This window comes from Harpia harpyja, chromosome 16 (assembly GCF_026419915.1).
Source record: "Harpia harpyja isolate bHarHar1 chromosome 16, bHarHar1 primary haplotype, whole genome shotgun sequence".
In the NCBI taxonomy this organism is placed as follows: Eukaryota; Metazoa; Chordata; class Aves; order Accipitriformes; family Accipitridae; genus Harpia; species Harpia harpyja.
In genome coordinates this window covers 33,336,202-33,352,515 of record NC_068955.1, presented here as the reverse complement: position 1 = coordinate 33,352,515, position 16,314 = coordinate 33,336,202, and the positions used below count along the sequence as shown (strand labels likewise).

General features: G+C 46.7%; 1 protein-coding gene across 3 annotated transcripts in view; it reads left to right on the top strand.

Moving 5' to 3' along the window:
* The first annotated feature begins 5,337 nt into the window (after window positions 1-5,337).
* The window catches only part of RMDN3 (regulator of microtubule dynamics 3), a 42,892-nt gene continuing 31,915 nt past the window's right edge, over window positions 5,338-16,314 (top strand). For all 3 annotated transcript variants that reach the window (XM_052810723.1, XM_052810722.1, XM_052810721.1), the window contains exons 1-6: window positions 5,338-5,487; window positions 7,311-7,506; window positions 8,177-8,323; window positions 12,448-12,715; window positions 14,309-14,411; window positions 15,469-15,529. In XM_052810723.1, the coding sequence (XP_052666683.1) occupies window positions 5,355-5,487; window positions 7,311-7,506; window positions 8,177-8,323; window positions 12,448-12,715; window positions 14,309-14,411; window positions 15,469-15,529 (908 nt within the window). In that variant the 5' untranslated portion in view covers window positions 5,338-5,354. The remainder of the gene's footprint in view (window positions 5,488-7,310; window positions 7,507-8,176; window positions 8,324-12,447; window positions 12,716-14,308; window positions 14,412-15,468; window positions 15,530-16,314) is intronic.

Genomic DNA, 16,314 nt, shown 5'->3' with positions numbered 1-16,314 from the left:
ACATCAGCTCATTTCGATCATTTTTGTTCTAAGGAGTGTCTTCCCCAAATCCTGGCTGCTGGAACAGTACGAGTGTTTACTCATAACTCTTATTTTCCAGTGCAAACCTGCGTTTGGCTTCTAGTGCGACGAATTAAAGCGTTATTGCCTCTGTTGCCCAATTCATGAAAAGGAAAGGCTGCCTCCCACGCATTTCACCTGGGCTGTGCTTGATTTTGACAGGAGTCCCAAAATCCCCAACCCCTTTGGAGCTTAACCGGGCGTTCTCACTGCGAGTGTGGTCCCACAGTTACCGTCCCGCTGGCCGCAGAAAATCATACAGATACGAAATCCAGACCCTTCGGTCTATCCACAAATTAAAGAAAAATATAGCCAGGGTTCTCGCTGCGTGGCAGCCTGCCCAGCTCTCGCTCTCGCTGGTCGGTCTGGCTCGTACACCGCTCTTTCGGGGGCAGGGGCAGAGTAAGGGCGGAAAATGAAAGCAGAGCCTGCACACAATATTTCAGTATTGAATTTCCTGATGAGATACTGAAAGCTGGGAGACAGGCCGAGTGCTCAGCCCTGCAGTGGCGTGAGAGCGAGCTATGAAATGTGGTGCGATATATCTCAGTGGTACCATTCATCATCCGAAAGCAACTCATTACCCTTTGGCGCTGGCTCCGACCAGTCTGCCTACAGCCCTGGTCGGACACAGAGAGAAACAGGGGCCAGTGGGACCTGCCGGCTTTAAATCTCTCCCAATAATTCAGATAAAAGGAAGCAAAAGGTTATTTGGCTCTGCCAGAAATCATCACCCCGTTACCCACGCTTACGAGAGGCAAGTGGCATATGAAGAGCTTTATTTTTCCTCTTCTGACAGCAACAGCTTTTTCTAATTAACACCCCCTTCTTTCTGCAGCACCCAATTAAGTTTCCTGCCCAGAATATTCCTAATTGGGTGGAGGGCAGCAGCTTAGGGCCAGCATCCCCTGAACCTGAGGGCTGGGTTTGCTTCTTGAAGGCAAATTGCTCTGTGGAAGGCAAGCAAACTGCTGATCGCTGTGTCTGATTGCAAGGAGAAATCCCCAAGAGGTTGGATGATAAAGCTGATTAAATGGTATTGTTCGTTATCTGAGGCTGCTGCTGATTAGCTCTGTACTTGGGACAATGTAATAAAAGAAAGTGTTTAATCCATCTTTTTAGCTAGTAATGGACACACTGCAGAGGGTGTTAAAGGAATCACTACTTTTCCTTTGGCTGTTCCAGAAAAAGGCATTTCTAGTTTCAATAATCCTGGTATAAGCAATTTCTTACAAACTACAGGTTTGAGGGATCGCTCCAGAAATGTAACTGCCCCACACGTTCCCTGCATTTACTGTAGAACAGAGAATTCAAACCCAAGAGTCCCGGGCTGATTATTTGGCCATTCCTACCTTCTTCACCTTACTTCCACCCAAAATACTGCAATCTCGACCCAAGAACTGGCAGCTCTTTACGACCCCTGTACCACGACGAGTCCTGTGAATGGTTCGCTCGCTAAAATAACCATTTTCCACCCCCGCTACGTCACTTGGCAGCTTCAGCCTTTCCTGAATACCTTTTTTTTGTACATTTGTCCCTTACACCTGGAAGCTGTCCAACCCCCAGCCAGCCAAGAGGGAGGTTTGGGACATTCCCCGGGTTCGTGTGGTCCCGTCGCTGCTCCCGGAGCAGGGCAGCATCCCTCGGGGCATGTTCCCTGTCCCAGAGCTCGCTGGCCGATGGGCCAAGCCGCCTGCGAGCACCTCCGCTCGGGGGGATGAGCTGCCCTCGCCGCATTAAAAGGGTGGATATTGCAAGGGTATGGCGCTTCATGACAACTCGATGCGTATAAAAGTCATTGCCTTTCCTCTTAGCGGTGTCCCCAATTACTCAAGCAGTCGCTGATGCGCAGCGTGGGGTCATTGCAACCTCTTGGCCTTGATCCCGCTCCGGGGGATGAAGTCGTGGACTTGTTTTTATGACGAAGCTGTGATTTTTTGTACCACGTTTTGATGCCACGTGGGAGAAATAAAGAGTTCCCCACCCCAGAGCTGAAGATAAAAAACCCTGCGCAACCCCCTTTTGCTTCTTGAGGAGCTTCGGTTTGTGCATCACTGGTCTCAGCATCTCATCCGGCGCGTCTGCTGGAGACCCGCCGTAGCAAACGGGCCCAAGGTGTCCTGGCAAAACCCCATCACAAGGTTATTTTAGGAACAGCAAAGTGTGCAGGGAAAAGAAAATACCTTAAATACATCTACGTGAGTGTTTATTTTACCCAGTGCCCCACCACGTTCCCGTGCAGCACAAGGTGGGTCTGATGGCAGCTGCTCTGGGACCGGTAAGGATTTCAGGCCAGACCTGGGGTTGTTCCCAGCCGCCGACCAGTCCCCACCAGCCAGTCCATCGGGGGTTCATGATTTGCCCCCCCCCCCCAGCCAACAGCCCCAGCAAAAAGGATCCGCGATGGAAGGGGAAGGGGCATTACCACCGCATTGCCCCCCAGCAGCGATCCCTGCTGCGGTTGCACAACGGTTTAATGACAATGACAAAAATGCCGGCGCAATTTGGGGTGGGGCGGGGGTTTCGTTTGCGGGGCTGGCGTGTTTCGGGGCAAAAAGATAATAACGGAATGTCAAATCCAACGGGGATTTCAGACCCACCTACCCACTGGTGTGTGGTTGTTTTCTGCTGGTATAAAGGGGTTAAAGGGAAGGAGCAAAGCGCCTATTCCTTCCGGAAATTATTTCTTTAAAAAAAGCTTGGTTTTATTACTTTCATTAAAGCGCGATGGGGAAGAGCAACAGCAGGGCTGGGGCGCGGGGTTACTCAGATACCATCTTTAATATCCGTGGGAGCCGGAGTTCGCGCTGCCCGGAGCGGTAGGGCTGTACGTCATAACCGCGTGAAGAAATTCAGCCTGCTCCCTCCACGCCTGCGTTCAAGGGTTTGTCACCGCAGCAGCCGTGTCCCCGTGGCTGTCGCTCATCCGTCGGAAAGGACGGGGACAGGTCACGGCGGGTGAAGAGCCAGCGGCAGTCGCGGTGTTTGTCCCGATACCACCAGAACCAAAGCCCACCCAACGGCCCACGGTCTCAGCACCAGGCGGAACCGCCGTGCCACCTCTGCGCTGCGCCGGGGGGGTGCCGGCCGGTGTGCCGGCGCGGTGGGGGCTGTCGCGGTTTTGTGGGGCGGTGGTGCTGCGGCGGTGGTTAGCGAGGCCGTGGTGCGGCGCTAGCGGTTGTGTTGGGGTGCTGGGTGCGGAGCTGGTGGGGTTGGGGTAGTGGGGGGGTAGGTGCAAGTGTGGGTGCGGGTGCAGGGGTAGCTATAGGTTCAGGTGCAGGTATATGTGCAGGTGTGGATGTAGGTAAAGGTTCAGGTACAGATGCAGGTGTAAGTGTAGGTGCAGGTACGGGTGTAGGCGCAGGTGTAGGTGTAGGTACATGTATAGGTGTAAGTGTAGGTTCAGGTACAGGTACAGGCACAGGCACACGTGTAGGTACAGGTGCAGGTGTAGGTGTAGGTACAGGTTCAGGTACAGGCACTGGCACAGGCGCAGGTGTAGGTACATGTACAGGTGTAGGTACAGGCGTAGGCACAGGTACAGCTGCAGGTGTAGGTGTAGGTTCAGGTGTAGGTACAGGTTCAGGTACAGGCACTGGCACAGATGCAGGTGTAAGCACAGGTGTAGGTGCAGGTGCAGGTGTAGGTGCAGGTGCAGGTGTAGGTGTAGGTGCAGGTGTAGGTGCAGCTGTAGGTGCAGGTGCAGGTGTAGGTGCAGGTGTAGGTGCAGGTGCAGGTGTAGGTGCAGGTGCAGGTGTAGGTACAGGTGTAGGTGCAGGTGTAGGTTTAAGGGCAGGTGCAGGTGTAGGTGCAGGTGCAGGTGCAGGTGCAGGTGTAGGTGCAGGTGTAGGTACAGGTGCAGGTGTAGGTGCAGGTGCAGGTGTAGGTACAGGTGTAGGTGCAGGTGTAGGTTTAAGGGCAGGTGCAGGTGCAGGTGTAGGTGCAGGTGCAGGTGTAGGTACAGGTGCAGGTGCAGGTGCAGGTGCAGGTGCAGGTGTAGGTGCAGGTGTAGGTGTAGGTGCAGGTGCAGGTGCAGGTGCAGGTGTAGGTACAGGTGCAGGTGCAGGTGCAGGTGCAGGTGCAGGTGTAGGTGCAGGTGCAGGTGTAGGTACAGGTGCAGGTGCAGGTGCAGGTGCAGGTGTAGGTGCAGGTGCAGGTGCAGGTGCAGGTGCAGGTGCAGGTGCAGGTGTAGGTGCAGGTGCAGGTGTAGGTGTAGGTGCAGGTGTAGGTGCAGCTGTAGGTGCAGGTGCAGGTGTAGGTGCAGGTGTAGGTGCAGGTGCAGGTGTAGGTGCAGGTGCAGGTGTAGGTACAGGTGTAGGTGCAGGTGTAGGTTTAAGGGCAGGTGCAGGTGTAGGTGCAGGTGCAGGTGCAGGTGCAGGTGTAGGTGCAGGTGTAGGTACAGGTGCAGGTGTAGGTGCAGGTGCAGGTGTAGGTACAGGTGTAGGTGCAGGTGTAGGTTTAAGGGCAGGTGCAGGTGCAGGTGTAGGTGCAGGTGCAGGTGTAGGTACAGGTGCAGGTGCAGGTGCAGGTGCAGGTGCAGGTGTAGGTACAGGTGCAGGTGCAGGTGCAGGTGCAGGTGCAGGTGCAGGTGCAGGTGTAGGTGCAGGTGCAGGTGCAGGTGCAGGTGCAGGTGCAGGTGCAGGTGTAGGTGCAGGTGCAGGTGTAGGTGTAGGTGCAGGTGTAGGTGCAGCTGTAGGTGCAGGTGCAGGTGTAGGTGCAGGTGTAGGTGCAGGTGCAGGTGTAGGTGCAGGTGCAGGTGTAGGTACAGGTGTAGGTGCAGGTGTAGGTTTAAGGGCAGGTGCAGGTGTAGGTGCAGGTGCAGGTGCAGGTGCAGGTGTAGGTGCAGGTGTAGGTACAGGTGCAGGTGTAGGTGCAGGTGCAGGTGTAGGTACAGGTGTAGGTGCAGGTGTAGGTTTAAGGGCAGGTGCAGGTGCAGGTGTAGGTGCAGGTGCAGGTGTAGGTACAGGTGCAGGTGCAGGTGCAGGTGCAGGTGCAGGTGTAGGTACAGGTGCAGGTGCAGGTGCAGGTGCAGGTGCAGGTGCAGGTGCAGGTGTAGGTGCAGGTGCAGGTGTAGGTGTAAGCGCAGGTGTAAGCGCAGATGCAGGTGTAAGCGCAGGCTCTCGCGCGCGCTCACCTTGCGGCTCACTCCGCCCCCTGGGCGGCCCCGCGGCCGCAGGGCGGTGCCCGCCCCTCGGCGCGCGGCGATGACGCGGCGGCCCGCCATAGGGCGCCTCCCTCCGCCCGTCAGCCCCGCGCGCCGCCGGCGGCAGTAGGCGGAGGGCGGCCGGACCGCGATGGCGGCGCGGGCCGGGCCCGGCCGGCCGGGGCCGGGGCTGGCGCTGGGGCTGGCGCTGGGAGCGGCGGCGGCGGGAGCCGGCCTGGGCCTGCTCTGGCTGCGGCGGCGGCGGCGGCAGGCCGGGCGGACGGGTAGGGGGGGGGCCAGCGCGGCGGTGGGCCCCGGGCCCGGGCCCTGCCCGTGTCCCGACCTTCCGCCCGGGCGGACGCTGCGGGCCGTTACGGGACCGTTACGAGCGCTGAGGCGGCCACCGCGGCCGCTCCTCTTCCTCCGAGTCCGCGCACAAACCGCGGCAAGGGGAAGCGAAGCCGCCTTCGTCCGTTCCCGGCGGCCCGGCTCTGAAGACGAAGCCGGCAGCGCGGGGGGGGGGGGGGGGGGGACGCGCCAGTCAGAGTGCCGGCTGTTCGCCTGGAGAGACACGTTCAGCTCAGCAGGCCAGATTTAAAAACAACGTTACTTACAGGGAGGAACTTTTACCTCTTCGGGGGTGTCCGAAGGCCTGCCTGCGCTGCTGTGTGGGGGCACGAGTGGTTTGCGAACGCTGTTTTCACCCGTGATGCTGCAGAACCAGGTGTTTTCACCCGTGATGCTGCAGAACCAGGTTTTAGATGCTTGTACCTTCATGTTTTTCCGGCCGCGCTGCGCGCAGCGTACACCGACCCAGCGCTGCAGCAGGAGCAGGAGAATGGGTAGACCCCTGTGGCTTTGACAGGCCGGTAACGATCGCTGCGGTCAGTCTCTGCCCCTGGTTGCTGACCATATAGCATAGCAGGAATAGGTGCATCCCGTTTCACCGGACTTCACCCTGAAACAGCAGGTCCTGAGCAGAAATGGGGAGGATCGGCCTCTGCTGACGGGATAACGGGAGCAGCGACAAATGCTGCGGGAGTAGGGCAGGTGCTCAGGAACAACAGGCTGCGGTACAGCCCCTTCTAGAGAAAACAGCAGAGCAAACAGCATAATTTCTGAGAAGCAAAAAGAGAGTTGGGAAAAGATTACAGTACTTCTTTATTTAAGACAACTTAGATTTTTATCTCTGCGTTTAGATGCGTTAACACAGGCTACTCTGGAAGATAAGCCCTTCATTTCCGCAAATCTGGCTGCTTTTTTGACAGTGGTTCTCGTTTTTGTTGTTGTTAGTATAAAAAGAGCGTTCCTTTTCAAATAATGGACTTAACTGGTAGTACCTTTATAATATTTATGAGTTTTCAAGAAAACGTATTTAAAATCCACAGATGTAAATCTGTTCTTACACGCTGGTTGACCATGCTATATCTGCAGGAAGCTTTAAGGATCAGACAGACTGATAAAGGTTCCAGATACTCAGTAGAAGGCAATGACACGTTTTAGTGACTAAACTGCTCTTTAAGGTCTGATGTCTCCTCTTTGGGTTTCTGTGGGGTTTCTTTCCTTGAATAAGAATAGAGTGGGTTTTTTTTTTTGTTTTTCAAAGAACAGGTCTTTTTTGGCCAGCTTTCCTGGCTGATGGCCTCCTGAGTTGATTGCAATTCAGGAGTAAAGCAGAGTGTAGTTTTTCAGTGTGATGTTAGTACAGAATTGCAGAGAATAGGAGTTAAATTAACTTGCAGTAAGGACTTTAAAAAAAACCCCAGCAGTTTCTTCATCTACAGTAGTCTTTGTGATATTGAGTATGGATTTTGCTCTTTTAAAAAAAATTTTACAAGCGGATTTTTGTAGAAGCGTAGTTAAAAGAGCTTTGTTTACCCCCAGTTGCTATTGCCAGTCTGTTAAGTGTGGCTAGATGCTGGTGTCAGAGAAGGGAGCTGTAAACTGGTTGAAGAACCCAAAATCTCAGGCCAGGTCAGGCGGCAACACTTGAGACCAAGCCTCATATCCTTCATCTTCTGAAAACAAAATTATACTGAGGCTTCCCATGTGAAATCCTTTCCCATTTGCATCTAATGAACTTTTTCCCCTCTTGTTTTCTTTTAAGTCGTGCCCCGAGTGCCGGTTCCCGTAGAGGCGGGAGATGGTGCTATGTACACACCTCTCCTAACGCACGATGAGCAGGTGGATGTGCTGGAGCGCCTTGACTTCGTGTTGAGAAACATTTCAGAGCTAAGAAAAGAAGTGGAGGAGCTACGGAGCAGCCTGCAGCACTTAGCTGCAGAAATCATTGCTGAAGTCAGGTATCGACCCTGCCCCTTTCTGCCTTTGTCTACTGTTGCACGTATTTACTCCATAGCATGGTAAAGCAGCCATGACTCAGTATGTTAAATTCAAAATCCAAAAGTGGAAAAAAGGTCTCTCTAGTTTCCACTGGCACTACATCTTGACCTCCATTGAGATTAATTTTAAAAAGAATTGTATGTTTAGCCAGAGTTGGGTTTTTTTTTCTTATGGAGTATCAAGTAGTGTCACTTGCTTCATATTCTAGACTGGGAAGGTTATTTGTTCTGTAAATGTTTGTCTCTTGTTACTGCTATTTTCTCTCTGACTGCTGCCAACTGTAGGTAACTTCTGATATAGAGTAAAAGGTCCTCTATTCTCCAAGATGTTTCAGGATTCCTTTGTTCATTGAGGAAATCAGAGGAACGCATGTGATATGATTACCCCTTTGTATATGGATTGCATATATGGATTGTGTATGGACCAAGTCTGTGGTCAGACGTGCTTTAACTGTAGAATACGATGCTTAGTGTATGGCAGCGGGATGTTTGTATAAGCAAGAGTAAGTCACCTTGTGAATTATTTGGATATAAAGCAAATTGACAGAATCTGCTAGAGAGAAGAAGGGAAGTGAAATAGCAGACGTTTCACTATCAAATGTTTATCTGTTTCTCTTTGCCTTCCTCAAAGGTCCCATCTGGAAGAAACCCAGAAGGTAACTCGCCGGAGGCGGTTCCCGTTTCCTAGGGAAAGAAGTGATTCCACAGGCTCCAGTTCAATTTATTTCACAGCCAGCTCGGGAACAGCTAATACGGATGATGGAGAAAGTGAAGGAGGGTAAGCAGAGCACCAGGTTAGAAGCAGCTTTTATGGGCTTTGGTGCGCAATTACTTACGTCTGAGGAGTTTATAACATAAAGGAAGGGATTTTTTTCCCCGCTAGGTGTCTGTCATCCTGGTTTTATTTGCTTTTATTACACTAAGCCTTCTACTGCCAGGGCCAGATGGAGAGAATTGCAACAATTCCAACTTTTAGAGAAAGGAGGGGGAAGAAAAAAACATATATATAGTTTTTGAGGGTTTTCTTAAGCAATGATTTGATTAGGGAACCTTGCAGGATGAAGGGAAGTAGAAGTCCACCCTGGGACTTAATGAGAGAGTTTATAAATAAAATTTCCATACAATAATATATTTTAGAATGTCTGGAAAACTTTAGAAAGTTAAAAATACATTCCAGTTAACTAAAATGTCTTCAGCTAGGGTATTTCTTATGGATTTTTCTCAGTGTGTCACACTGATCGGTTGTGTTGCTTAAGTTCTTGTAGCTTAAAAACAGGTGAAAAGTACCATGTAGTTTAGGAACATTGGTAAAAATTACAGTATAGATGCAAGTATTGTCATATTAGATAACAAGAGGTCTACTGCATACATGTATGTGACTGCTGCCTTTCTGATGAAACACTTCTGTGCCTTAATAAGACGAATTCTGTAGCTTTTGAGGTATGCGAGTATGTTGTAAAACACGCAGTACTGGCTGTATGTGTTCTCCCAGGGAAGTTGAAATGATATGTAATTTAAAGAGAGAAGTTAATTATAGCACTGAGGGCAAGGCAGGCAGAATTTGGACCTGACATGCTGTTGGGTAGCAGGTCAATGACCAGTCAGCTGGTGCAAATGGACACTTGGTAACACAGGTTTGTAAGGAGTGGACAAAACAGCAATTACTGTAGCAGCCTCCTGGAACAAAGGGCATGGATCTGCAGGAAAGCAGGCTTTGTGACTGCCATAAACCCGTGTCATTTTAGTATTTTATTTTTAGTAGTTGGAATTGGTGAAGCAGGAAAGAGCTGATGTGATCTCATTTAGGTTATAGAACTGCTTCATTCATCTGAAGTGGGTGTTCATATGAAAACAAAATTAGGGAGTAAGTGATTCATGGTGGTGTAATAGGTAACAAGGCTGCATAACAGATTTTAAAACTATATAGTTGGTTCTGAAGACAAGACCTTGCTATCTAGATAATAACAGATGCATTGAGTCATCAGGGTGCCAATGTATTTTGTAAAGCGTGCTGAAAAGGGTGGTCTTTTTCAACAGATACCAGCCCTAGGTGTCATCTGAGCATTAGAAAATTTTAAGTCGTGATAGAGGCTGACAACAGTTCCAAGGTTCAGAGAAGGCATCCGCCTTAGGGGACCTCAGGTGAACTGGTGAGCAGGGATGTATTTCACTGCAAAACCTCATTACTTTATTGGGAACCTAGCGATGGTTGGAGGAGTTCTTACATTTTATTTAAAATCTGTAATTAGGTTTAATGACCAGTGTGGAGAATTAGCGGATAAGCAGCTCTCATCTGATTTAAAAAAAATTCGAATAGTATACAATTTCTTACTCTGGTATTTGTCCCATACAAATAGGTATATTAGTCTGTTCAGGCCCAGCTGCCTTTAGTGCGCAATACTGTCTTTTAGAGATGTAAATACTAAAATTTCTGGTAGAAAATCAGGGTAGGAAATATAAATTTTGGAAAAGACTATTCAAGCTTTTTAGCAGCCACTGGGAGGAAGAATGAGACTATTCTCAACAGATAGATTTCAGCTGTGTATTCATTTCTGGCAATTGTATTCTTTTAATGAAATTCAGCAAGAACAACTCACATTTCAGCTTTATTTTGCAAACCACATGGACATAAGCATCTTCTCCGATTTCATATACAATTAAAAAAATCATCACAAACTTTCAGGAGCTCAGAGGTCTTGGGCTGCTTGATTTCTTTATATTGCTTTGGCACTGCTTTGGTCTTTTGGGCTTCTTTGCCTCCTCTTTCCATGTGCTTTTTTGTTCCAGCTAGTATGTTTTCATTTTCATTCAGGATGTGTGCTAGCCAGAGGCCTCAACATACTAAAACATTTAAGAACTTTCCATCATCGTAAAACTGAGAAAACAGGCTGATAACATCTAAATCCCTTAATCTTCCTGAAAACTCTGAGTTTGTGAAGTTATGTATGGTATTACTTGTCTTTTTAAACTGGCAGCATCTTGTATGAGCTGTTTTGGAGAAAACACGTTTTTGTGGTGGAGAAAAAAAGTGTGTAGGAGCCATCCATTGCTGCCTGTTTTTAAAGACCACATTGTGTTTCAGGAGCCTTCAACGTGGAAAGTGTTTTTCAGCTGAAGTATTGAAATCTTTGCAGCTGCCAGTAAAATGTTGTAGTGGGACAGTATCACAACTGCGTAGCCCACAACTGTGCTGCATAGTAGGTTAGGATGGGAAATAAGAGAATTTGAGGAGTTTGTGTTTAAGTACCAAAAATGAGGTAGTCTAAAGAACTAATAACATCATTAATCTTAAGAAAACATCAAGAAATGAAGCTTTTAGTCTGAAACGGAGCCATGCCAGTGTCACCAACCACCACGTTGCTACGTTATCCATTAATTGAGTGCTGCCTACGTAATCTCCAGCATGTTGGATTTTCCTGGCTTTGCAGTGATAAGGCTGCCTCTTACTTTATTTCTTGTCTTAAAATGCTTCAGTGCAAAGTGGTGCGTTTTTAAATTTATGGATGAGGGTTGGAGGCTGTGGTGAGTGAGGGTATTTGTGTACCCTCTACCAGAGAGGGAAATGCTTGAGTGTTATTGATGGTTCTCAGAAAGTGGAAGCTTTGATAGCCAAATGCGCCTTGTTATCTATGTGTGGCCAAATTACTGTAACTGCTTTCTTCAGATATGGACTTTGGTCACGTATCTTTGTCTCCAGACAAAGGCAGCTTCACACAGAACGCGAGGCTCTCCCTCGGAGGAGAAATTCAGTCAGGGCAAAAGGGAGTGTGGCTGTAGTTACCGAATGCCCCCAGGCTGCAATGACTTTTAATTCTAGCAGAACTTGTAAAGTTGGCTTGGGCACAGTTTAATTGGGTAACAATTGCAAGCATCCCCTAGAATTAAGCGTTTATGGGATTTGAAGTAGCTTGCTTCAGGAAGAGAGCTTTCTGTTCAGATAAATCAACAAAATCCAAATATAAAAGCATACATTCTTAAATTACTGGCTGACTTGCGCTTATTCTTCGGTTAAGAGCTTGCAGGTAAGTGTGAGGGGGACAAATAGTCGTCTTTAAAAAATTAGTTCTGTAGGTAGACACCCCGCTGCAGTGGTATCAGTCAATACATAATCCTGTTTTAAATTTCCAGCTTAGGTGCCTGTATATGATTTGTGAGAGCTTAATTTTAGCCTTTTTCAGAACTTTGATCTGAGCTTTATCCTGGTTCATTTGACTAATTTAGCAGATAATCATTGCCCGGGTTTTTGTACATGTGGTGTGTTTTTGTGGCTCATCTGCTGTCTCCTTGCTGGACTTCTTGCTCATGGGAAATAGTTTTGATTGCTCTCCTACTGTTTTGCACCTTTTCACATGTCAGTGTGAACAAGCTGTTCCATATTTAGCACTCAGACAAGATGATGGAGGTACCAGATACTGCCAAAACAGCTATTGTGTCTGAAATTCCCTGGAACGGGCTAAAAACCTCAGGTTATATTTTCCACATGGATGAGCATGTCGGATTTTTTGTTGAAATTCTCTTTTATAATCCATACATTTAACTGAATTGTCCTGGCTCTGTTCTTAGTTGTTTAATTCTCTTACATTGAAGTTCGAAGGCCTAACAGAAGCTGTTACAGTGTGCAAGTGAGATGTGGACACTTGTGCCCGAGTTCTACTTAACTTTTGGGGGGCCTTCTTTCTTCAGCTTTTTGACATTGTGTATATTGCATGAAAAATAATGATTGGTGTGTTATTTGAGACCCTTGGATTGTACAGTGTTCTCCAGGATAAACTCAGATACTCCTCTTCCTCTATTAGGAATAGTTGTTTTTTCTGTGCCGTATGTATAAAACTGTCATAGGCTGCACAGCATCTCCTCAAACTAATTTTGCGTTGGTTTTGGTTTTGGTTTTTTTTCTCAAAGGTACACCACAGCCAACGCCGAGTCTGATTACGACCGGGAGTCCGAGAGAGAGAGCGAAGAAGGAGAAGATGAAGTGAGCTGTGAAACAGTGAGAACTGCGCGACGGGATTCCCTGGATCTCGTCAACGAGGATGAAGCGCCTTTAATCTTAGATTCCTCACTAGAGGAAGGACTGGGTCAGCTACTGCAGCAGGCTGACCGCTTGCACAATGGGGATGAGCAGGAGAAGAGAGAGGGATTCCAGCTGCTGCTGAATAATAAACTGGCGGTAAAGGTTGCCTTTTTATATTTTCCAGCAGTGATTTGTGTTTTCAGCTAAATAGCTGGGAAAGAGGAAATTGCATATCTTAGCAGGGTCCAGGTCCTACACAGCAACTGGGCCAGCTTCCAGTGGCCCCCTTCCTCAGGAGCAGCTTTGGAGCGGGCTGAAGGCCAATATTGTTCAGGCTACAGCAGCAGCCGGTTCCCAGTCGCTTTCTGTCTTGGAACTCTGTCTCTCATCATGTCATCACTTTCCCTGAGTGAACACACTGTACATCTGTAAAATAACAGTACTGTGTGTATACGGTAAACTCAGCAAATGTTTTGAGGATGTTTACCTCATTGCATATGCAATGACTCGATCTATATTCAGGAAACTTGGTCTTTCTGAGGGCTGCCCAGTACACGTGTGTGGTGGTTCATGAAATAAATAAGTTGCATATTCAAACAGAAGGGTTAGGCAACACTTACATATATATTAGCTAATGAGATTAGAAATCCAGATGGTGCAGGTGTTTTGCCGCCTTAAAGAATGTGTTTCTTTATATCATACTGGCGATGTGAATTGATCCCCTGATTTAGTGGACATTGGCGCTGCCATTGAGGTGTGGGAACATAGCAAGGGGCAGTGATAGTTCTACTCTAGCTATTTATTCTATAGCTAGCTTATACCTCTGGCCACAGCCAGCGGGTGCACCCAGCATTGCAATGTGTCTTGCTGCGGCCGTTGTAGGCATGCCTGTGCCTGCTGCAGTTGCACTGTCAGCCTCTGTTAGTGTTTACCAGAGTACTGGGTAGCCAGCAAAGAAAACATTTTGGGTTACCAGCCTTTTAAAGAGCAAAACCATTTTGGCTTCTGTATTTCCAGGAGAAATAGAAGGAAAGAAATAACAGATAACTTGATCAGTTCTACTGTCAAGTAGATTTTTTTTTTTTTTTTTTCCCCATGAGGAAGAAATGACAGGCCTGTTTGCTTCTGAAATTCTCTTGCATGCTTCTTTCTGGTGATTCTCCCACTTTCTTTTATTTGCAATACTGTCACAAAAGAAACCAGACTGTTAGGTGGTTGTGTTCTAATTTTCTACTTTTTTCTTTTTTTAAGTAAGTTTGTTTTTGTCGGAACATATCTGCTTCCAAATTTAGCAGTACACCTACAGTACTGTCCTGGGTTTAAGAATGAGGCAGGGTGTGAAACTGTTTGAATGTGGACTGAAGCATGAAAAAAGTAAAATTCAGTTTGTGAATTTTAATGAAGTGGTGAGATTTAGGGTGATTTTTTTTTCCCAGTGTTTCAAGGTTAGTGGAGACTGCTGAAGAACTGACCCCAGTATGGCCTTTGAAGTGGAGGGGTTCCTTGTTAGAAAGCGGCAACAATTAGACCCGTACCAGTGGTGTAGCATTGTAAGCTTAATTATAAAGTTGGCTGTCCAGTTTGCTCTTTTGTGGTTCTGCTGCAGGTCTTGTAGAGCTGGGGCCTTTTAAGGTTTCAAAAAATGTCTGTGCAACTTCTAGGATATGCCCCAACTTGATTTTTCTTTCTCATGCCCTTTGTCAGTGGCAGAATAGGTCTCGATATATAACATTTATGTTTTTACTGCAGTATGCAGACCAGAAAGACTTTCTTTGGCGCCTGGCCCGAGCACATAGTGATATGTGTGAAATCACAGAAGACGCAGATGAGAAGAGATCATACGCATCTGATGGTAAGGAATTGTGTGTTTGAGGCAAAGGAAGGAGGATGTTCAAAGCTGACGTTACACTTCAGATTTATAAATCCTACACTTGCAAACGATGTGGTGCATTTTTTTTTTTCCCCTTGTAATTTTTTTTATGGTGAGTAGCTAGCACTACTGCAGTGGTATGTTTAAAATTTTTGCTTTCTGAAAGATAGTATAAGTAGACCAAAGGCTAATTAAAGGTGTAAAAGTTTGTTTCTCAAACCTATCATCCATGTCCTGTGTGGTATTAAGATAAATAAGTTTTTCCTGTAATGCATTTAATTTTTTGTGTTGCTAAATGTGTGTTTACTTAGAGGAATCGATTTAGTTTCATTCCTTCCTTCTTCTTTACTATCTCGAATGTGGTTTGTTTGCAAGATTGTAGGTGGGTCAGAATAAAACAAAAAAAATCATCTTTGTTACAGTTAAGATGTGCAACGAAAGATACTATTCTAAATAATTTCTGTTCTGCTTATTATGCATATAACTAAATATAGTTAGTTAATAATTATATTAGACAGTTATAGTATTTGTTTCTGGAAATCAGTGTAGCCATTTAAAACATGAAATTTTAAGTTTTATTTTGATAGTCCATTTAGCCTTCGATAGGCGCTTAGTTTTCAGCTATTTGAGACTGCAGGTTCTTGGAGGAGAGAGGGGGAAGTGGGGCGGGTCCTAGATCTGAGGCTGTGAAATGCATCAGAACAAAACCACTGAAAGCTCTAATTAACTTTCCTTAATATGGCGTGGAAGATGTTTTCATTATAGATAACTGTACTTCCAAATGAGGTGAAACCATGTTGACACGTCAACACAATTTGCTACTGTACTACAAATTTGCGTGATCTCTCTAAGTGGTCTTGGATGTTCCATATCACTGCAAGAGTATGAAATTATTTATGGGACATTTTCAAGCCAAATGTATTATAAAATTAAAAAATATATGACTTTTATGCCATTCTGTTATTGTGCTCTAACTGCCTCAGAGAAAGAAGTTGAGAGAAAGTGGCTGAATTTCTTACCTCTGACCACTTACTTGCAGGGAAAGAAGAGATAGAAATTGCCTTACAGAAATGGGATCAAAGTGCTGAGTGCCATCAATGGTATGTAACTTCTTGCTTCTTGCTTTTAAGCAGAGAGGAAAAGGACTTGGAGATTGTTGTGAGCTAAGCTGCATTTAAAAACTTAAAAAAAAAAAAAAAGAAAAAAAGCTTATTTGCTCTTAGTTGGTGTATACCACATTGATGTTATTTTCCATAAAAAGCCATTTTTAACAGCTTTGGTTAATTGGCATAAGTAATGGCTTGACAGATGGTAGGTTTGGTTGTGATTATAGTAATAAACTTTGCTTTGCTTATGCCAATTTAATTATGAATTTCTCTCTGAGATGAGATGGCCAGAGGAGTTCTTGAGCAAAAGCTCCCAGATAGAATAATGAACTTCTTTGGATACTAAGAACAGATTGTATCAAGGCTTTTGTGAGTCTGCACCTAAGATGAACTTTGGTGGTGGTAGTTAAGGATGAAGTTTTGGATGAGGCTTGGAGAAACAAGCTATTGACAAAATGACCTTGAGATGAGTAAGTACAATGAGCTCCATTTGGTGTTCACCAGGCTAAATTTAGCAGAATAAACTGCATATTCTTTGGGCTACTTGTCGCTTAAGTGCATATATTTTGAAAAGGTGAAGTGAAGGAAAGTTTGTTTAGAAGCTTTCCTGGGAATTGTGCAATTTTCCTTTCTAAAAGTGGGAGACAATAATTTGCTCAGCAGCTGGCTTTTGGGCCCATGTGTGTGCCTGGGTGGGAGGCTGCAAGCATCTTGACTCAGAAATGAGCTGAACTCTGTCAGCAGCGCTTTTGATTGTGCAGACCCTGGGAAAATGCGTA